The sequence below is a fragment of the Podarcis liolepis genome (genome assembly GCF_965112155.1).
Source record: "Podarcis liolepis genome assembly, chromosome: 7".
NCBI lineage: Eukaryota > Metazoa > Chordata > Lepidosauria > Squamata > Lacertidae > Podarcis > Podarcis liolepis.
The window spans coordinates 90,485,298-90,506,553 of record NC_139561.1 but is presented as its reverse complement, the minus strand read 5'-3'; the positions used below and the strand labels follow the sequence as shown (position 1 = coordinate 90,506,553).

The following is a 21,256-nucleotide window of genomic DNA, read 5'->3' as shown; positions in this document are numbered from 1 at the left end:
CTTGACACGATTAAGAAAGCCTCATCAATTATGTTGTCCACCTGGTTACAGGTAAGGAAGTGGTGGGAGGTCTCTTGGGTGTCACAGGCTGCTTCCTGTATAACCACAGGAAGGAAGAGTGTTAGCTGGTTCATGCCCTCAGCTGCCTCTGCCTCTATTTCTCATAAACCTAATTGCTCAGTTTGCTTCTGGAGGATGGGACATGGTTCAGGAGCTGAATATTAAGGTCCAGACCATGGGGTGCATGGCAATAAGGAAGGGTAGGTCTTGATGAGGCTACATGTCCTTTTCCTTCACAGATCTGCAATTTTTTCCCAAGCTTAATGCGAATCCTGCCTGGGCCTCAGCAAGAATTGCCCAGGTACATGAAGAAGTTAACACACTTCATCTCTCAGAGGATCGAGATGCACAAAGAGTCCTTCGATCTAAATTGTCCTCGGGACTTCATTGACTGCTTCCTGGCCAAAATGGAGCAGGTAGCAGCATTTGGGATTTGTATGCTAACACTATTGTTTTATGACATTGCTGTGTCTTCCTCATCTCCCCTGTGACTCGAGGACCTTTGTGGTCTCTTCCAACCTACAATTCCATGATTCCCTAGGTTCTGCCAAGCTCTCCCTAGCTCTCATTTCTTTTGTAGAAGACACAACTGGGGAACCAGCACAACATGCTAGATATGCCCTCAAACACTTAGAATCATAGAATCATAGAGTTGGAAGAGACCACAAGGGCCATCGAGTCCACTTGCCACCACTCTTTGAATTAACACCTTCCCTGCTCAATGGCTAGGTTCTACCTGCACAGTTCTCCACTTGTTGTAGTTTCACCTGGTTCCCGAGCTTGTGCTGGTCCCGGGGGGAGGTTACCGTGAGGCGTGTTCAGAGTCCGGTCCTGGGTCGAGGGTCTGGAGACTGTCCACCAAGGGCGAAGCGAGGTCCAAAGCGAGGGGCCGGGCAAGGTCGGGAACTCTGGAAGAACAGGTCTGGGTGCTGGCTGAAACAGGTTTCCAACGACGTTGCTCCTGCAACCTGGGACCGGGCTGCCTGGCCTTTATCTTCTTTAAGGCCAGGGGCGGTCCCGGCCCACAGGTGACCCGCCTCTCCTGGCCTTAAGGCGAGCACTCCTCCTGAGAGAACCCAGTTCCCTCCGCCTCTCTGGCCTGAGCCTCTGCAGCTCAGGAGAGGCTGGAGGGTTACTGGACACAGGTGGAGGCTCATCTTCCCCTGACAGGGCTGGGAGAGGCGCACCTGTAGGCAATGGGTCCTCAATCACCTTCGGAGCCAGAGTGGATTCATCTGGAGGCAGGGACTCCTGTGCAGGCTGGGATTCCTCAGGTTCAGCCTCTGAATCAGATTCCCAGGCCATCACATGGCATCTGTTTGGTCATTGTGAGATGCTGGACTTGATGGGCCAGCAGGATGCTGCTTCTCATACCTCTGTAATTCAGCGTTATTTTTTATCAGACTATCCTGTGATACTTTGAAATCTTGCCAGCCAGCTTTCCATAAAACCATGCTGTAGATGTACAAATTAGCCCCAGGTTTGATAACATTGCTCTTTTCTTCTTCTTCTTTCTGTGTCAGGAGAAAACAAACCCAGCTTCAGAATTCATTCATGAAAACTTGGTTGCTACAGTTCTCAACCTGTTCTTTGCAGGGACAGATACAACCAGCAACACCATCAGACAGGGGCTTCTTGTCCTCCTCCGATACCCAGAAATGCAAGGTAAAAAAGCAAAGTCAAATCTGTCGCGCTCACTCTTGTTTCCTGTCTGTGTGGATGGCTGATGGGTTCCTCCCTTGCTAAACAAACCAGGACTCTCTTTTTCCAGCCCTAACTGATGGGATCTTCTCCCTTCAACTGGGTCAGAACCCTAGTTCCTTCCTTTGATCACACTGGGACTTATAGGAACCAACTTGAAGAAAATATTGGAGGTGGGCAACCAGGGTTTTTATTCCAGGGGGAACTCACAGGAACTCCGTTCTGGCACTTCAGGTGGCTGCCATTGCCATTCTAAGAGAACAAGCTGAGTTCCGGCACCTTTTTTCCTATAAAAATAGCACTGAGGGCAACCTTCCACTCCTGTACTTCCCCTGCCTCCACACTGCTGCAGAGCACGTCTTCCTTTGCCATGTGCAACTGTCTGTAGGCCTCTCCTGTTCCCTGACTGCGTGCAAGAATGGTCCTTTCCATCTCCTCCTACATTCTTCTGGTAACTGGAGAAGCCAGAGAACAAGCCTTCTACATGCAAAGCAGGGAGGTCCATCTTCCTCATACTTTCTATGCTGCCTTGATATTAAATTGATGAGGGTTTTACAAACCTCTAAACTACTGAGCCATGTTTCCCCCTCCTATAATTATACCTAACAATTCCTATGGCCTGTTAGCTCTAATCCCACTGTATTGTTTATAGCAAACATCCAAGAGGAGATAGAGTGGGTCATCGGGAGGAACCGCAGCCCCTCCTATGAGGACCGGAATCAGATGCCCTACACAGAAGCCTTCATCAGTGAGATCCAGCGGTTTCTAGACCTCTCACCAGTGGCAGCTCCTCATATGGTCACCCAGGAAGCACATTTCCGAGGGTTCACCATTCCCAAGGTAAAGTGAGTCGTGTGGCTAACAGAAATATTAGTTCAGATTTACGCCTGCAGCTTAGGGCTTGTCCACACTTCGCTTTTGCCCCACTCTTTCCAGACAAACGTCTGCGTTTAGAAGCTCCATGTTTGGGTTTTGTCGCTCTTTGCTGCACAAAAACCTGCTCTTTGCCGCTCAGTTGGAGAAAACATCCATTTGGGTTTTCTGTGGGTTGCCATTTGCTCCAATTGAGCTTTAAAGAGTGGTTTTTCACACGGAAAGTTCCCGAGCAGCAACAACAACATGAAGAACAAGAACACAACATTCAGACATGGAACATGTACCGTGTCTGGAAAGAGCGGAGGAAAGGTAAGTTTGGATAAGACCTTAGAGATAGAGGTGTGCGCGTCTGCTTTCCAAACAATAGCCAGGTATTCACATCACCATGAGTTCAAAATCTACAGTGGCCCAGATGTAGAGGAAGCAGAAGGAGGAAGCATCTAGAGGAAGAAGGAGTTGTCAGTTTGCAGCACCCAAAGGACTAAGTGGAGAGTTCAGATTTCCCCTAATTGCCTAAAAGCAATCCCTCATCAGTGGGAAAGGACGCGGCAGCTAAAAAAGCCAATGCAATTCTGGGCTGCATTAATAGGAGTATAGCATCTAGATCAAGGGAAGTAATAGTGCCACTGTATTCTGCTCTGGTCAGACCTCACCTGGAGTACTGTGTCCAGTTCTGGGCCCCACAGTTCAAGAAGGACACTGACAAACTGGAACGTGTCCAGAGGAGGGCAACCAAAATGGTCAAAGGCCTGGAAACGATGCCTTATGAGGAACGGCTAAGGGAGCTGGGCATGTTTAGCCTGGAGAAGAGGAGGTTAAGGGGTGATATGATAGCCATGTTCAAATATATAAAAGGATGTCACATAGAGGAGGGAGAAAGGTTGTTTTCTGCTGCTCCAGAGAAGCAGACACGGAGCAATGGATCCAAACTACAAGAAAGAAGATTCCACCTAAACGTTAGGAAGAACTTCCTGACAGTAAGAGCTGTTCGACAGTGGAATTTGCTGCCAAGGAGTGTGGTGGAGTCTCCTACTTTGGAGGTCTTTAAGCAGAGGCTTGACAACCATATGTCAGGAGTGCTCTGATGGTGTTTCCTGCTTGGCAGGGGGTTGGACTCGATGGCCCTTGTGGTCTCTTCCAACTCTAGGATTCTATGATTCTATGATCTGCAAACAACAACATCCTGGAGATCCTGGGCCTCGGGGAGAAAAGGCTGGCCTTGAATTTCAGTAAGGCTCAGAAGCTCTGTGCCTGGTATGACCTCACTGGATACAGTCCTCTAGAGTCGCCTCTGCGCGCTGAACCCAGAGGTACTGCTATTGCTGGGAACAGACTCAGCCTCCCCTATGCAGCAAAGGTCTGGCCAATGAACAGCCCAAATACATGAAACTATGTAGACTTTCTCCCCAAAATAATGTCACTGAATGAACTTTTCTTCACTCAGATCATTGCCCTGGGGCAATCAGGGGGGAAAATTAACCTCTCTAGTCATGAGGAGTGTCCTCTGTTGCCTTCCTTGCTGATACCAAAGTGGAGAGGACACCAAAGTGTGCTGGCAAAACTCATAATAGATAAGTTATGCAAACTGACCTTTCTCCCTGTTATTCTTAACACAGGCTCATTCGTGGAAAATAGTTAATCTTTAAATGAGTTCAGGCTCCTTGGATTTATAGGCAGCGCTTGGGATGCCCATCCACTTCCTTGCAGAACCAAAGTACCAGGAGCAGCAAAGTCAACGACGGCCGTCAGCTCCCAAATGGGCCTCTTTGGAGTGTTGCCCTTCTTGCTGGTCTCCTGCATCACCTTCTTGCTTATCCTAATCCGGAGGAGAGGTGCCACAAAGGGCAAGCTGCCCCCAGGCCCCACCCCGTTGCCTTTGCTGGGCAATTTGCTCCAGTTGGATGTTCGGAACATCGTAACATCTTTTCAGAAGGTGAGTGTGGGTCTCTGCTGCCAGCAGGGCTGGGGGCTGCTATGTGAAGGAGGTGTCCCAGTGCCACTCGGAGTGGAAGAGGAGGACCTACCCCTAGGCAGGATTTGTTACTGCGGAAAAAGAGGAAACGGCCTTATACAGATTCAGACTATTGAGTCATCTAGTCATGTTTTCTTCTGCTCTGCACTGTCCGGCAGTAGCTCTCCAGGGCTTTAGATGGCAGGGACTGGACCTGGCTCCTTCTGCATGCAAAGCATGTGGTCTTCCACTGAATCACACTGTGCTGGTCCCAGGGGGGTTACCGTGCGGCGTGGTCTGAGTCCGGTCCTGGGTCGAGGGTCTGGAGGCTGTCTGTCAAGGGCGAAGCGGGGTCCAAGGCAAGGAGCCGGGCGTGGTCAGGAACTCCGGAAGAACAGGTCAGGGTGCTGACAGGAACAGGTTTCCAGCGATGTTGCTCCTGCAACCTGGGACTGGGCTGACTGGCCTTTATCTCCTCTAAGGCCTTGTAGCACGTGAAAGTTAGTGGTTTTGGCAAAGTGCAAAAATAAGGATCAAACAGATGCAGCAATGGAGAATAAGAAGGTGAAGTTTATTGCCAGGCAATAAGGACCCAGTTGGAATATCTTCCAAAGAACTGGGACCCCGATTGACAGAAATCCAGGGGTCTTTATACCTGAGCAAATCACAGCAAATCATAGATCATAAGACAATCATGAGGGACTCATAATATTGTCAGCAAGAATCAGCCAATCAGCAAGCAGTTGTCACGCTACCTCTCCTGGTCTAGCACTGGATTCTAGTTCTGCTTTCCAATGCTTGTGGTGACGCTCTGTCTAACCTTTCCCCTAATTATGACAGGACAGGGAGCTTGGACATTTTGTGGCTTTGCTCTTCCTGTTCTGTGGATTTATTTAGCCTGTATCTGAGGGGAATTTGTACCAGAATCTCTGATTCATGTCTTTCCTCTTTGTCCGGGGTACACAGATGTTTTTAGGGGAAAGGTCGGTTCCTAACTTTGCTGTTTCAAGCAGTTTGCAGTTAGCTAAGGCACAGCTTCCCTTTTGATTCAAAATGGATTATAAAGTACTGTAATCCTTGATTTGTGTAAGCATATATGAATATATATTGAATATATTGATTACTGATAACTGATTATATGGATAGCATAGGGGTAGCCCTTCTTCCTTGCCTCAGCCTAGGGCGGCCCCGGTCCACAGGTGACTCACCTCTCCTGGCCTGGAGGCGAGCACTCCTGCGGGAACTTAGTTCCCTCTGCCTCTCTGCCCTGAGCCTCTGCAGCTCAGGAGAGGCTGGAGGGTTACTGGACCTAGAGGCAACCTCACCTTCCCCTGACAGGGCTGGGAGAGGAGCACCTGCAGGCGATGGGTCCTCAATCACCTCCGAAGCCAGAGTGGATTCATCTGGTGTCTGCTCCTGAGGTGCGGGCCCTTCAGAGTCAAGCCCCTGCCCCAGCTCAGCCGGCCCTGGAGGTGGGGACTCCTCACGCTGTTGCTTTCCATCCAAGTATCAGGTGTGTTCTTTGTCTCTTGGCAGTTCCAGGAGCAGTATGGCTCAATCTTCACTGTCTACATGGGCTCCCGGCCAATTGTGGTGCTGTGCGGTTATGGAACCATAAAGGAAGCACTCATAGATAATGCAGAAGCATTTGGAGGGAGAGGACCGATGATGGGTGTGGATGAAAGCATCAGGGATTATGGTAAGTGGCAGCTTGAAAATAGAGTGTTTGTAGCAGAAATGAATGCAACCGAAGGCTGGGATGGGATAAATTTATCTTGCAATATTAGAGGAAGGGCCATAGCTCAGTGTCAAGAGTACCTGCTCTGAATGCCGAATGTCCCAGCTACAGTCTCTGGCATTTACTTGAAACAATGGAGAGCCGGTGCCAGTCAGTATACTGAGCTGGATGGACCACATGCCTGACTCGATAGAAGGCAGCTTTCTATGATCCCTGTCTTTGTCTTCTTATTTTTGAACATTATCCATATAAACCCAATAATAAAATAGAACTTTATGAGTCAAACATATAAAAAGTAAATCAAACCAAGCCCAGCCTGGGATTCTACATTCACAAGAAGCAATAATAAAGCAATTTATCTGGATATTTGCGATGAGATAACATACAAGTGGAGAGTACCATCATAATAAATGAGAAAACAAGAGGTGTGGTGCACTTGATTTACAAGATATACCAAAACATGAACCTACAGTGGTGCCCCGCAAGACGAATGCCTCGCAAGACGGAAAACCCGCTAGACGAAAGGGTTTTCCGTTTTTGAGCTGCTTCGCAAGACGAATTTCCCTATGGGCTTGCTTTGCAAGACGAAAACGTCTTGCAAGTCTTGAGATTTTTTTCGCTCCCCCCCTTTTTCTAAGCTGCTAAGCCGCTAATAACCTTTTAGCAGCTAAGCTGCTAAGCCGCTAAGCCTTTAATAGCCGCTAAACCGCTAATAGCGCTAAGCCGCTAATAGGGTTGCTTCGCAAGACGAAAAAACTGCTAGACGAAGAGACTCATGGAACGGATTAATTTCGTCTTGCAAGGCACCACTGTATAACTGAAGCCACCAGAGGGAGAAGGAGCACTGTGATTCTATAATTTAATATAGCTCAGGACTACTTTTAGCCTGAAAATTGCATTCCACTATAGGAGACTTTTCAGTGATGTGAATGACTGTGGTAAGTGGTGCTGGAGCCAAGGTGTGGGGGGAAAGAAGAGGAAAAGGTTTGCATGGCCTTTCCTCCCTCCCTCCCTCCCTCCCTCCCTCCCTCCCCCCTTTCGCCTTCTTTCTGCCAAACACACTTCATCCTTCCATCTGTTATCAGTATTTTCTGAGCTAGATGGACTAAGTGGTCTGACTCAGTATTCCTGCATTCTTGCATGGCAGGGGGTTGGACTAGATACAGGGGTGTCAAACTCAAATTCATCGGGGGCCGCATCAGCAGTTTGGTCACCCTCAAAGGGCCGGTTGTATCTGTAGGACTTACAGTACAGGAGAGAAGGGTTCAGGCAGCCGTTGGATCTGTCACATCACAGGATGGCATGTGCTCAATATAAAAACAAGTGGAGGTTTCCTGTGTAGAACGGCCGGCGCCGCTAGAGGGCAGACGTTCTCTGGCTTGTAGGCTGAAGCGCATGCGGCTTTCTTGTGTCAAAAAAAAAGCGAGAATAAAAGGTGAAGGCTGGCGGCCGGCGGCGGCTACACGGGCCACATGACGAGGTCTGGCAGGCTGGATTCGGCCCGTGGGCCTTGTGTTTGACACCCGTGGACTAGACGTTCATGGGGATCCCTTCCAACTCTATCATTCTAAGGCAGCTTTCCTATCTTCCTTTTTTAGGGATGGGGGAGAAATTAGACTCACTTTCGATTTTCTCACTTTCCAGTGTTCTCACTTTCCCCCATTTCACTCCTAGGAATGGCAAGGTCAACCAATTTGGCTTTTCTAGACTTCTCATTTTTCCACTTGTCCACATTTTCACACCACTTTTCTTTAAAAACAGCAACAAACGTCTCCAAAATTCTCCAGTGTTTTAGTTCGGATTTCTCCTAGTAAGCACATTTTTGTGTGCCAAAATGTGACTAATGTACACATTTTATCTTTGCAAGCAATTTCCCCCAATACAATGCATTTTGATGTTATTTTCACTGTTTCACGAATATATTTTAATGTCTGCTTTCCACTGTTTTTATAAATATTGGCTGGAGAAGCGCACTGCAAAATTTGGACAAGTGCAAGTGCAAATTTTGAAGTATGGCTGTGTTTCAGTTCTCCTATTGTTTTGCAAAGTATAAATGAGTGTGAATTAAATGTGAACCGAATCCTATTTAATGTAGGTAAGCTGCTTCTTCTCTCTCCCTTCACAGCTGCCTCTTCCTCCCTGCCCTCATTCTCAACTTCTCTCTCTCCATCTTCCATTTCTTTCTTGTTACCATTTGCACCAATGGAAGCGACTGGAAAGCCGAACTCTTGTTGGGATGGTTGGGAGGACCCAAGAAGGAGAGCCATAGGCCTGGTGGTTGGTTCCTGTGGTCCAGAGGCCTGCCACCCCTGAGCTGATTCAAGGCGGTGAAATTATGACGAAAATCTGCTTCCCCTCAGCTCATGCCAACTGTCCCTCCATCTTTCTGTGCGGTGACTTCCATGTCAGGGCTTCCTCTATAACTGCTGCAATGCAGGGGGTTGGACTAGAGGACCCCTGGGGTCCCTTCCATGTCTACAATACTGTGATTCTATCCCTCTTCATCTCAGAGAAACCAGAAAAAACATTGCTCTTTCCATTGTTCTCTGTGTGGCCCTTCCATCTTCTTTTGGACCTGACTTGTAGTGAAGAAAATGTCCCCCCGGCACATATGGCTGTCCCTGTGAGAACGGGATTGTTAAACTAGAAGGAGGTTCTGTGTGCCATTCTTTTCCGTGTAGCGCCTCCATCTTTTCTCCCCCAGTCTTCTGCCTTTTCTGTGGCGTTTTTCTCCATTTCCAGGCGTGGTTTCCACCAACGGGGAACGGTGGAGGCAGCTGCGTCGCTTCTCCCTCACAACCCTGAGGAACTTTGGGATGGGGAAGAGATCCATCGAGGAGCGGATCCAGGAGGAGGCCCAGTTCCTGGTGGAAGCGCTGAGGAAAACGGAAGGTGAACGTTTCCCCTCAGAAGGGGTGTGCTTTTGGACATTGTTGCAGCAGGAGGCGAGGAAAACAATGTTGTAACTGAGGAATGGCTGCACATCCTGCCAAAACACCCGCCATGCTTTCCTCACAATCGTTCAGTCCCCTGTCAGATAAGTGGGTCCGGCTTTCATCCTTTGCACCTGCCGCTTTGCCCACAGAGTTTGTCATCTGGTTTCAGGAGATGGTGTTAGTCCCTTAGGAAGATTGTGGCATATACAGTGGTACCTCGGGTTACATACGCTTCAGGTTACATACGCTTCAGGTTACAGACTCCGCTAACCCAGAAATAGTACCTCGGCTTAAGAACTTTGCTTCAGGATGAGAACAGAAATCGTGCTCCAGTGGTGCGGCGGCAGCAGGAGGCCCCATTAGCTAAAGTGGTGCTTCAGGTTAAGAACAGTTTCAGGTTAAGAACGGACCTCCAGAACGAATTACCGTATTTTTCGCCCTATAGGACGCACTTTTCCCCCTCCAAAAATGAAGGGGAAATCTGGGTGCGTCCTATGGGGCGAATGCAGGCTTTCGCTGAAGCTTGGAGAGCGAGAGGGGTCTGTGCGCACCGACCCCTCTCGCTCTCCAGGCTTCAGGAAGACATCCGCAGCCTAGGCAGCCCTGCAGGAGTTCCCGCAGGGCTGTCTAGGCTGCGGATAGTAGCTTGCTGCCCGGAGTGCCGGGCGCGCTGAACGCAGAGCGCCCGGCGCTTCGGGAACACCTCCGCAGCCTAGCTTTGACTGCTTTGCTCTTGGAGGTGAACAACTTTTCTCAGCAGATCTTGGTCGCTTGCCATGACCCATTTGTCGCTGTCTCACTAACTACGAAGGTTCAAAGTAGAGGTAAACGGAGATAAAAGAGATAAAAGAGAACTTATCTTTATGGACGCAACTCCTCTGCTACTCCTCGTCCACTGCTCAACATAACCCAGTCTTCAAGGCGGCGTTACTAATCAGCAGCAGGCTTTCTCAGCAGGGGGTTTGAATATCCTTGTTGATACGTATGTGGCCCCGACAGGCCAACCATAGAAGTGAAACGATTAAAAACTTCCAACAGAGGTAAAATAATTTAAAAGTCAAATAAAAACAGCTATAAAGACGGCTGTAAAAGGCTATAAAAGGCAATAAAAGGTTTGTAATCCGGAGGGTTCACGAAGGAGAAGTTGTTACAGCCGCCATCTTCTTTCGCCTAGGCAGCCCTGCGGGAATTCCCCGCAAGGCTCCCCACGCTGCGGATGGCAGCCCGCCGCCCGGCGCGCAGGGCACCCTGAAGCAGGGCGCCCCTTGCGCCGGGCAGACATCGGCCAGCCCCACAAGGTCGGGGGACAGCAGGGAGGCGCAGCGCCGCCACCCCGCTGTTCCTCGACCTGGTTTGGTTTCCCCGACCTGCTTTTGGGGGGGGGGGGGAATAAAGAAAAGATTTTTTCCTTTATTTCCCCCCCAAAACTAGGTGCGTCCTATGGGACGGAGCGTCCTATGGGACGAAAAATACGGGAAGTACTTAACCCGAGGTACCACTGTAAAGGATCGCCTTCCTCCTTGTGTTCCAGCCCAGATGTGCAAAAAAAGGGTTTAATCACCACAGAGGGGTCAATTGCGGTGCCAGATTCTGTGGTTTTCTGAGCACCCGGCGCCTTCCCTCAGAAACTCAGCCAGATGAGTGGGGTAGAAATAATAAATTATCATCATTATTATAAACCATGGCAAACTAAGGCCTGGGGGCTGGATCCGGCCCAATCGCCTTCTCAATCTGGCCCACGGACAGTCCAGGAAGCAGCGTGTTTTTACATGAGTAGGATGTGTCTAGGGGCCTAGGAATTCGTTCATTTCTCCCTCATAAAATATAGTCCGGCCCCCGACAAGGTCTGAGGGAGAGTGGACCGGCCCCCTGCTGAAAAAATTTCCTGAGCCCTGTATAAACCTTGGGCTTGTCTGCCTCCGTTCCCTCTTCCCTCAGAGACTCAAGGGGTGAGACATCTGGTGAGGAACCAAACGAGTCCCAGGATTGTTTCTGTGGAGAAATAAGACCCATTTTTCTTTCTCCTCAGACCAGACAAGGGATGTAAGCAAACTGAGCAGAGGCAATAGAGCCGTCCTCTTGCGGAGTCCTTTTCCCGCCTTTTTCCACTCTCCCGCCATGAAGAGGCTAGATGAACGCCAGGCTCAAAATGGCCGCCTTTCTGCCAGGAGCTGCCTCTTCCTTTCTCCCTTTCTCTCTCTCCTCAAGGCCTGGAGGGTCAGGGGAGCCTTTCCAAGGCCATGGGCCTTTAGAGGGCCACAGGAGTTGCCTCAGGATTTTGTTTTTTAAGGAGGATTCAAAAGGTTCTCCTGCCCTCTCCCCCCCCCCCCCGCCCCCAGAGTAAGCCCTGCTCAACCATCCAAAATAAATTAATGACTAGACATGCCTTGTTCTGGAATAAATTAATCACTAAACATGCCTCATGAGTCCCTGAGGAATTTGGAAGTTCCCCCCTAGAAGATGGCTTGGAATTGCCTTGCTGGGTGAAACTGCAAGATGGCCTTGAAAAGGCAAAGCTGCCTCTCTTTTACCACAGCTTTCCAAGTCATTGTCTTAAGGATCTCTTGAAATTCACATGTGTAGCCTTTTTAGGCCCTTTAAACCATGGGTAGGAAAAATGTTGCACCCGAGCTGGGAAGAAAAGGAGCCAAACGACACCAAGGGTTTAAATCCAGAGAAAGAGCTTTATTCTGCCATCCCGGGTGGGCAGAGGAGCAAGTGTGATAAATCACAAACAAGCACGAAGTTCACAGGCATTGCACAGAGTTTATATCCCCCTTTCTAGTTCCCTCCCCCTTCTTCAAGAGTCCTGCCCAGGAGTTCCTCTGAGCACGAACAGAAAGCTGTCTTGGGATCATTTTTGGATTTCCCCCAGGGTTTTCAGAGTGTTCCCGTTGTTTCATTCTTGTGCTTTGGCTTGGTTCCCGGACAGAAAGCAAGTTGCAATGTGGTTCTTTAGCAAGGCCAAAGGCTCTGAGAAAGGCCTGAGAAGACAAGGGGCTCTGTTCTCTACAGTGGTGCCCCGCAAGACGAATGCCTCGCAAGTCGGAAAACTCGCTAGACAAAAGAGTTTTCCGTTTTGGAGGTGCTTCGCAAAACAAATCTCCTATGGGCTTGCTTCGCAAGACGACAATGTCTTGCGAGTTCCTGCAGGGTTCCCCCCCCCTTTTTCTAAGCCGCTAAGCCGCTTATCAGCTGAACTGATCAGCAGATAAGCCGCTAAAAGCCGCTAATAGCGCTAATCCGCTAATCCGTCAATGGGCTTGCTTCGCAAGACGAAAAAACCGCTGGACGAAGAGAATCACAGAACGGATTCTTTTCGTCTTGCGAGGCACCACTGTACCTTGTTACAATCTCTTTTTTTAGTTACAGCAAGCGCGGAATGCTTAGCTAATGTATTTTGTCTTAGAGGAAAATGCAGTTTTTTAAATGCTCGAGGCGAGGCTTTTGAGGCCTGGCTGGGGGGGAATTCACAGACAGTTTTTAGGGCTTTCTGGGGTAACCCTAACTGTACCCATTCACTATATAGAGTTTCATTTTCTGGGGCACAGTTTGCCCATGAGGGTGGATATAACCCTCTGTGTTTTCTGCCTACGCCTTAACAGTTTAATATGAAATAAGAGTGCATTCTTTAAATGTAAAATAATTTTTCTTCTTTCCTTTCTCTGTCCCTCTGGAAAGTTTTTAATAGAATTGAGGAAAATTTCTATATCTTGCCTAATTAAGAGGAAGGACAGCCCCCAAGCTTTCTAGTATTCTGTGGCATGGCAAGATCCTGCCCATGTGCAGAGGTTTATTTGGCTTCATCTAGCTGGAGAAGCTCGTTTGCATATTTCTGGATGCTGTTAAAACATTCAGGAGCCATTTTTAGCTAAATGCACCAGTGTCCATTGTTGTTGTTTGTTGTTTATTCGTTTAGTCGTGTCCGCCTCTTCGTGACCCCATGGACCAGAGCACACCAGGCACTCCTGTCTTCCACTGCCTCCCGCAGTTTGGTCAGACTCATGTTTGTAGCTTCGAGAACACTGTCCATCCATCTCGTCCAATCCTCTGGCCACTGCTGAGTTTTCCAAATTTGCTGGCATATTGAATGTAGCACCTTAACAGCATCATCGTTTAAAATTTTAAATAGTTCAGCTGGAATATCATCACTTCCACTGGCCTTGTTGTTAGCAGTGCTTTCTAAGGCCCATTTGACTTCACTCTCCAGGATGTCTGGCTCAAGGTCAGGAACCACACTACCTGGGGTACACGAGACATCCATATCTTTCTGGTATAATTCCTCTGTGTTTACTCCATGGACAAAAGCAACAGGCATATAAAAGTGTCCATTAGGTATATTATTTCTCCTGAGGAAGGCAGCCCTGCTTAGGGAATTTTTTAATGTTGGATGTTTTATTGTGTTTTTAATATTTTTTTGGGAGCTGCCAGAGTGGCTGGAGAAACCCAGCCAGATGGGTGGGGTATAAGTAAATTATTACTATTACTATTACTATTATTATTACTCCTTTAAACCACAGGATGCATCCTGGCATCTTAGGTGATGTTGTCCCCATTTTCCACCTCCGCAGGGCACCCATTTGATCCGACCTTCTACCTCAGCCATGCCGTCTCCAATGTTATCTGCTCTGTGGTTTTTGGCCAGCGGTTCGAATATGAAGACAAACAGTTTGTCTTTTTACTTGATGTGATCAACAAATCCTTCCGGCTCGTGAATTCCGCACCATCGCAGGTAATGGAGGCACCTGCTCACCTGGGACAAGAGAATGCATCCATAGTCTCCCGTAACCTGGTTATTTCATGCCCTCCACTTTTTAAAAAAATGGCTCATTTTTATTTGGGTGTGGGTTGGGAGGGCATAGTACAGGGCCTGGGCATTAAGGGGTCCGGACCATGGGGTGCAAGACAATGAGGAAGCTTAGACAGTTATGTCTGTTATTTTTCTTCAAAGATGAAGAATTTTTTCCCAGGCCTGATGAGGATCCTGCCTGGGCCTCACCAAGAAGCGCCCAAGTACACGAAGGAGTTAATGAACTTCATCTCTCAGAGGGTCGAGATGCACAAGGAGTCCTTCGATCCAAATTGCCCCCGGGACTTCATTGACTGTTTCCTGGCCAAAATGAAGCAGGTACTTGTTGGGGGGAAACCGTGTGTCTCCCAGTTATTGGAGGTTGACCTTTCTCACCAGTCTTTGTTCTGACATAAAGGGCTCATCCAGACTTCCTTTTGTTCTGCATTTCTAGGTACAGGTCCACACTTGAAAGCACCGTGTCTGAATGCTCCCCCCTTTTCTTTTTGGTCCTATGATTTCTCCGTTACAATCTACTCTTTGCCAATGAATCGGAGCAATCAGCAATCCATGGAAAAACCCAAATTGCCATTTGTTCTGGTCCAGCATCAGGGGCGGAGCAAGGGGTGTGCGGTGGGTGTGGACCGCCCTGGGTGTCACCACTGAGGGGGGTGACAAAATGCTGGGCGGCACTCACCATGGGGCTTGCAGTGCGCCCAAGCCACGCATTTCTCCTGGGAGAGACACGGTGGCTTGGGTGCCAGCAGGCTCTGCGCTGCCCAAACAGTACACCCGCTGCCTCCCCCCCCAGCTGTAGGGCAGCTGAGTGGGAGGAGGTAGGCAGACTCCGGAGGCCCCACGGTGCACCCTGCCCTATGGGCAGCTCGCCCCGCCCCTGGGCACACCGCCCCAGGCGCCTGAGTGGCTTCCTCCACCAATGTCCAGCATTGAAAAGCAGGTTTTCTTGGGGAAAGTGGCAGGGCTAACAAACAATCAAAAAGTGATTGGCCCTGGAGCTTTAAAGCACAGACCTCTGCCTAGAAGGCAGGGGCAAAAGGTAAGTTTGGAAGACCCCCAAGTGTGGCTTCCTTCATGCAAGGGGCATAGAAGAAGAAGAAGAAGAGTTTGGATTTGATATCCCGCCTTTCACTCCCTTTAAGGAGTCTCAAAGCGGCTAACATTCTCCTTTCCCTTCCTCCCCCACAACAAACACTCTGTGAGGTGAGTGGGGCTGAGAGACTTCAAAGAAGTGTGACTGGCCCAAGGTCACCCAGCAGCTGCAAGTGGAGGAGCGGAGACGCGAACCCGGTTCCCCAGATTACGAGACTACCGCTCTTAACCACTACACCACACTGGCTCTCTCACATAGGATGAGAAAGAGCCCAGAAAGTGAGACGTCTGTGGGACTTACACTGTGCTTTCTCCACTGAAGAATGATGTACACACAAACAGGAAGCATTCGAGGATGATGTTCAAAAAACAACGTCTCTTTCCCCAAAAGATGGGTTCTTAATTTACATAATTTGCCCAACGTGGTTTGGCCGAAAATACCTTTGTCAACGGCTTATCCAAAAAGATAATAATATAGTATTTATTAAACTACAGTGGTACCTTGGGTTAACTTAATTTGTTCTGGAGGTCCGTTCTTAACCTGAAACTGTTCTTAACCTGAGGTACCACTTTAGCTAACGGGGACTCCCGCTGCACGATTTCCGTTCTCATCCTGAAGCAAAGTTCTTAACCCCAGGGACTATTTCTGGGTTAGCGGAGTCTGTAACCTGAAGCGTCTGTAACCTGACTGTATTGTTCAACCATACTTTACAAAAGTTTAAAAACTTACAATGGATTAGAATAAAAATTCTATTGAGTCAGATATCTAAGGTGAGGGGGACTAGGAACAGCTGCCATAATACAGTGTAAAAATGAAAAATAGAAAACTAAGGCCAAACACTTCTTGGTTCCTTACCAAACCAATCTTAAAGGTAAAGGTAAAGGGACCCCTGACCATTAGGTCCAGTCGTGACTGGCTCTGGGGTTGCGGTGCTCATCTCGCTTTATTGGCGGAGGAAGCCGGTGTACAGCTTCTGGGTCATGTGGCCAGCATGACTAAGCCGCTTCTGGCGAGCCAGAACAGCGCATGGAAACACTGTTTACCTTCCCGCCGGAGTGGTACCTATTTATCTACTTGCACTTTGACGTGCTTTCGAACTGCTAGGTTGGCAGGAGCCGGGACTGAGCAACGGGAGCTTACCCCGTTGCGGGGATTCGAACCACCAACCTTCTGATCGGCAAGTCCTAGGCTCTGTGGTTTAACCCACAGCGCCACCCGCATCCCAGAATCTCAAAAGTATCTGCTGTTAAAATAAATTGATAGGGCAAAATCTCGTAGGACGACCACCTCAACCTGTACACTTAAATATTTTCTGTCAAGCACAGATGTCTTCATTTTCATTAACTCCTATCCAGTCAATCTCATTCAGGGAATGCATAAATCAAAATATTTCTATATAATAGAGGGTGACAATATACAGCATAATTGATCTTTCATAATTGATCTAAATATACGGAAAGGAAATCCTGCTGGCCATACACCAGCCTTCCATAAAATATTTGTGTAGGCATGCTGATTGGCTCCTGGTTGTATAACTTGCTCTCTTCTTTCCTCCTCTTCTTCCTCCCTGCGCCAGGAGAAAGAGAACCCAACTTCGGAATTCCGTAATGAGAACTTGGCTGTTACGGTTCTTAACCTGTTCTTTGCAGGGACAGAGACAGTCAGCACCACCCTCAGATACGGGCTTCTCATCCTCCTCCGATACCCAGAGATAGAAGGTGAAAAAACAAGACCAAATCTTCCTCATTCAGTCTTGTTGCCCGTCTTTTGGGCTGCCTTATGGGTTCCTTCCTTGCCAAATAAACCAGGACTCCCTCTTAGCTCTAGCCTATGAAAGTTCCACTGGGACAAAACCCGAACTTTAGCCTGCCCAGGTCCTTTCTTTGATCACCCCGGGGCCAGAACATCTATGGCAAGCACTCCTACTATTCTAGGGTTCACACTGGAACAGTGGTGGTTTGATGTGAAATTGCTGCTGGGAATAATCTGGAGTAGTTTTAGACCATTCCTAGCAGCTTCTTGAGATGATGGGGCAGGTTGTTGGCTTTTGCATGACTGGAAGGTAGCCGACTGTCCAGCGTTAAGAGAGTCACACCTGTTGCTCCATCCACTTTTGGCTTTGGTTCTACCCACCATTGTCATGTGGTCCCTGAAAGGTTCTATACAAAAGACTACGGTCCCTGCTTTCCAAAAGGTCTTCCTTACCCCCAGTCTAGCCCCTTATTATCTGCTTTGAGTGGCAGCAGCACCCCAGGCTCTCAGGTGGAGAATGGTTTTTTCTATCAGCTCCTACATTAATCCTTTAATTGGAGATGCCAGAAACAGACCCTTCTGTATGCAAAGCATGAGCTCCATTTTGATTTTACTTTCTACACTGCTCTGATATATATCAGAATTGGAGAATAGCCTCTACCAAAGGCATCATGGAACTTTGAAGAAGCACAAACTCAGGATGAAAGGGAGACACGTTTGGCAAATTCTCACCACGATCAACTCCCGCCCAGAAACCTATGTCCCTAATGTGGAAGGATGTGTGGATCTAGAATTGGCCTCCACAGTCACTTATGGACACACTGTTAAGACCATATTCATGGAAGACAATCTTAATCAGCCAAGAGTGATCGCCAAGGAAAGAAAGGCTATCAAAAATCTTTCCTCCTCCTATAAATGCGTATATCTAACCACCTCCCACCGCCTGGGTACCACAGTTTATAGTTTTAACCCTTCTCTCTTCTTTACAGCTAAGGTCCAAGAGGAGATTGACCGGGTCATTGGGAGGAACCGCAGCCCCTCCTTAGAGGACCGGAGTCAGATGCCCTTCACGGATGCTGTCATTCATGAGATCCAGCGCTTTGTAGACGTCTCCCCACTGGCACCTCCTCATTCGGTGACCTGTGACACGCATTTCCGGGGCTTCACCATTCCCAAGGTGCGGTGAGCCATGTGGCCAACAGAAGCATTAGTGACAGGTCCAAAATCCTACCTGCAGGTGTACAGATGGAGCTGTGCACATGTGTGTTCGCACCCCCCCCCCCCGTGAAAGAGTAGGAAGCTGCAGTGGCCTAGACCAGGCATAGGCAAACTCCGGAACTCCAAATGTTTGGGACTACAATTCCCATCATCCGTAGCTAATAGGACCAGTGGTCAGGGGTGATGGGAATTGTAGTCCGAAACATTTGGAGGGCTGGAGTTTGCCTATGTCTGGCCTAGATGGTTGTGGTTCCACTTTCCATCATTTACAGGAAGCAGAAGGAGATGTGCGTCTGTGCAGTGCAGCAAACTCGAGGACTAATCAGTGAGGCAGGATGCCTGTGGTGCAAATCACGGGTGATGGACAGAAAAGCAGTCCCTCATCATTGTGGAAGGACTTTAGTATGGCAGCAAACTCAGTCACACACATCCTGTTATAATTGTGCTGTCTTACCTTAAATAACCTAAGCCATCTCCACTCCTGCATTTGAGCAGGTTTGAACTAACTACGTTTCTTATTGTGTTATCAATGCAGAAAGTTCAAGAGGTTTAAGCTGTAGGTGGGTCTGGCACAGGGCGAAAGGCCAAATGCAGGATAAAGAGGAAACAGAAGGCCCTGAACTGAATCAGTTGCAGTAATAATAATAATAATAATAATAATAATAATAATAATAATAATAATAATAATAATTTCGTATTTCTACTCCACCCATATGGCTGGGTTTCCACTCTGGGTGGCTTTCAACAGAACATTAAAAACATTTAAAACCTTCAAATTCCATGCCGCCTTTGGTAGAGGCTACTCTCCAATTCTGATATATTTTATATATCAGCAACCGTTGCTTTTGGGGTCTCTGTCTTTCCTCTTCAGGGAACCACAGTGGTGCCATTTCTGTCGTCCTGCATGCATGACCCCCAGCACTTTGAGACACCAAGGAAGTTCAATCCTCGTCACTTCCTGGATGAGAGAGGGTCCTTCAAGAAGAATGAGGCCTCCCTCCCATTTTCAACAGGTATTGCACATCAGCTTCATGGTAGGGAGGAACGCATGGGAGGGCAGGCTCGGCTAAACCTTAGAAGGAATTAAGGATGTGAAGGAGGAAAGAAAGAGTGAGAAGGGCAAGGATGTCGGGTTAATTAATAGGAAAATAAGTCTTGGATTGAGCATTGTGTTAGTGTAGCGGGAATCGTTGCCAATAAAACAGACATGGGTTCTTCCAAGGAAACAACAACACCACAAACTGGCTAGAATAGAGATAGACTTGTAACCATTCAAGCAACAAACATACTAAGGTGCCATGTGCAAGACAAAGCCTGGAGATATTGTAAACATGGAGTGGATAAATGTACAACTTTATTTTAACAAGTTACAGTGGTGCCTCGCAAGACGAAAAGAATCTGCTCTGTGATTCTCTTCGTCTATCGGTTTTTTCGTCTTGCGAAGCAAGCCCATTGACAGATTAGTGGATTAGCGCTATTAGCGGCTTTTAGCGGCTTATCTGATGATCGGATCAGCTGATAAGCGGCTTAGCGGCTTAGCAAAGGGGGGGGGGGAGGAAAAAAACCCAGCAGGAACTCGCAAGACATTGTTGTCTTGCGAAGCAAGCCCATAGGAAATTCGTTTTGCGAAGCACCTCCAAAATGGAAAACCCTTGCGTCTAGCGGGTTTTCCGTCTTGCGAGGCATTCGTCTTGCGGGGCACCACTGTACATGTGCAGTAAACGTTATACAGACTGGATAAATGAACCGTTCAACAAGTAGCGTAAGTCCAATCACAGAACGGCAACCCTGTGCCACCACAACGGCAAGGGGAGCACACTGGAGAATATGAAAGTTTTTCAAAGCTGTTTTTCAAAGACTGAACGGGATGAGATGTTCTTTAATGGGTCTTGAGTTGGAAACACAAAGTCGTATGCATGGATTAATCACGGGAAGGCAAATCAAAGCCACCACCCTGGTGAGAATAACGCAAGTGGGCAACAGTTTTCTCAGTATAAAGAAAGGTATTCACAGGCACAGCTAGTGTTCAGACTCATAACAAGCAGTTAAATACAATACAGGTGTATAGAATCAATCATCACATGATTACATGGTGCAGCATCACTTTTCTGTTACAACCAAACAACAGTATACATATTAACTCATACACAGCATCCCAGATCGAATTCAGTATTCAAACCCTTTGGATATAAGGTTCCTAACTGAAATATTAATCTATACTCCTTTTGCAGCTGGGCATTTATAGTACTGAACAAACAACTTGTCACGTGACATAATATATGTGCATGTCCAAAGCAAGATTATAAACTGCTACATAAGCAAAAACTGAAGTCCCAAGAATCCCACCCCCACCAGTACATGATTGTCAACGCTGTTGTAAATAACTTTTTTTGGGGGGGGGGCATTCTCAAGCAGAGTCTGTCTGCTCACAAAGAACCGGTGGGATAGCCATGGACCACTGGGGCAGGTAAATCCCACCGTGTTCTGTTACATGGATAGTATGCATGCTGGGGACCCGCATTACATGTAGCCATTTGCACCATGTAGCAACCCATGTCCCAGCTGTGAGCTAAATCTCTGTGATTCACCTATTAGCTGTATTCCTGCCCCAATGGAACAGCCTGCAAAATCATCAGTTTCATAAGGCAACAGATTACCATAACTCCTCTATTAGAAACACACTCAAGGAGTTACAGGGATACACATTATCACATTTATTGTGGCCCTCTGGGCCACCACCACAGTTGGAGGAATATCGTTCTAATATTATTATTACTATTATAATTATCAGGGACGCGGGTGGCGCTGTGGGTAAAACCTCAGTGCCTAAGACTTGCTGATCATAAGGTCGGCGGTTCGAATCCCCGCGACGGGGTGAGCTCCCGTCGTTCGGTCCCAGCTCCTGCCCACCTAGCAGTTCGAAAGCACCCCTAAGTGCAAGTAGATAAATAGGGACTGCTTTATAGCAGGAAGGTAAACAGCGTTTCCGTGTGCTGCACTGTTGCTGGCTCGCCAGATGCAGCTTCGTCACGCTGGCCACATGACCCGGAAGTGTCTTCGGACAGCGCCGGCTCCCGGCCTCTTGAGCGAGATGAGTGCGCAACCCTAGAGTCGGTCACGACTG

The 21,256-nt window shown here is 48.1% G+C and overlaps 2 protein-coding genes and 1 long non-coding RNA gene across 3 annotated transcripts in view; 2 read left to right on the top strand and 1 right to left on the bottom strand.

The window, feature by feature from the left end:
• The first annotated feature begins 234 nt into the window (after positions 1-234).
• LOC310712924 (cytochrome P450 2C31-like) lies at positions 235-2,769 on the top strand. Its single transcript, XM_083516387.1, has 3 exons — positions 235-476; positions 1,584-1,725; positions 2,414-2,769. The coding sequence occupies exons 1-3, from the start codon at positions 324-326 to the stop codon at positions 2,608-2,610; spliced, it is 492 nt and encodes a 163-aa protein (XP_083372513.1). The 5' UTR covers positions 235-323; the 3' UTR covers positions 2,611-2,769.
• Positions 2,770-4,117: 1,348 nt separating this feature from the next.
• The window catches only part of LOC310712848 (cytochrome P450 2G1-like), an 18,346-nt gene continuing 1,207 nt past the window's right edge, over positions 4,118-21,256 (top strand). Inside the window, exons 1-8 of the mRNA XM_083516259.1 lie at positions 4,118-4,570; positions 6,125-6,287; positions 9,069-9,218; positions 13,834-13,994; positions 14,214-14,390; positions 16,739-16,880; positions 17,904-18,091; positions 19,004-19,145. Of these exons, the coding sequence (XP_083372385.1) occupies positions 4,394-4,570; positions 6,125-6,287; positions 9,069-9,218; positions 13,834-13,994; positions 14,214-14,390; positions 16,739-16,880; positions 17,904-18,091; positions 19,004-19,145 (1,300 nt within the window). The 5' untranslated portion in view covers positions 4,118-4,393. The remainder of the gene's footprint in view (positions 4,571-6,124; positions 6,288-9,068; positions 9,219-13,833; positions 13,995-14,213; positions 14,391-16,738; positions 16,881-17,903; positions 18,092-19,003; positions 19,146-21,256) is intronic.
• LOC310712940 overlaps positions 18,098-21,256 on the bottom strand; it is a 22,842-nt gene continuing 19,683 nt past the window's right edge. Inside the window, exons 2-3 of the long non-coding RNA XR_014529022.1 lie at positions 18,369-18,563; positions 18,098-18,224 (exon numbers count right to left, since the gene is read on the bottom strand). This is a non-coding gene — a long non-coding RNA (uncharacterized lncRNA). The remainder of the gene's footprint in view (positions 18,225-18,368; positions 18,564-21,256) is intronic.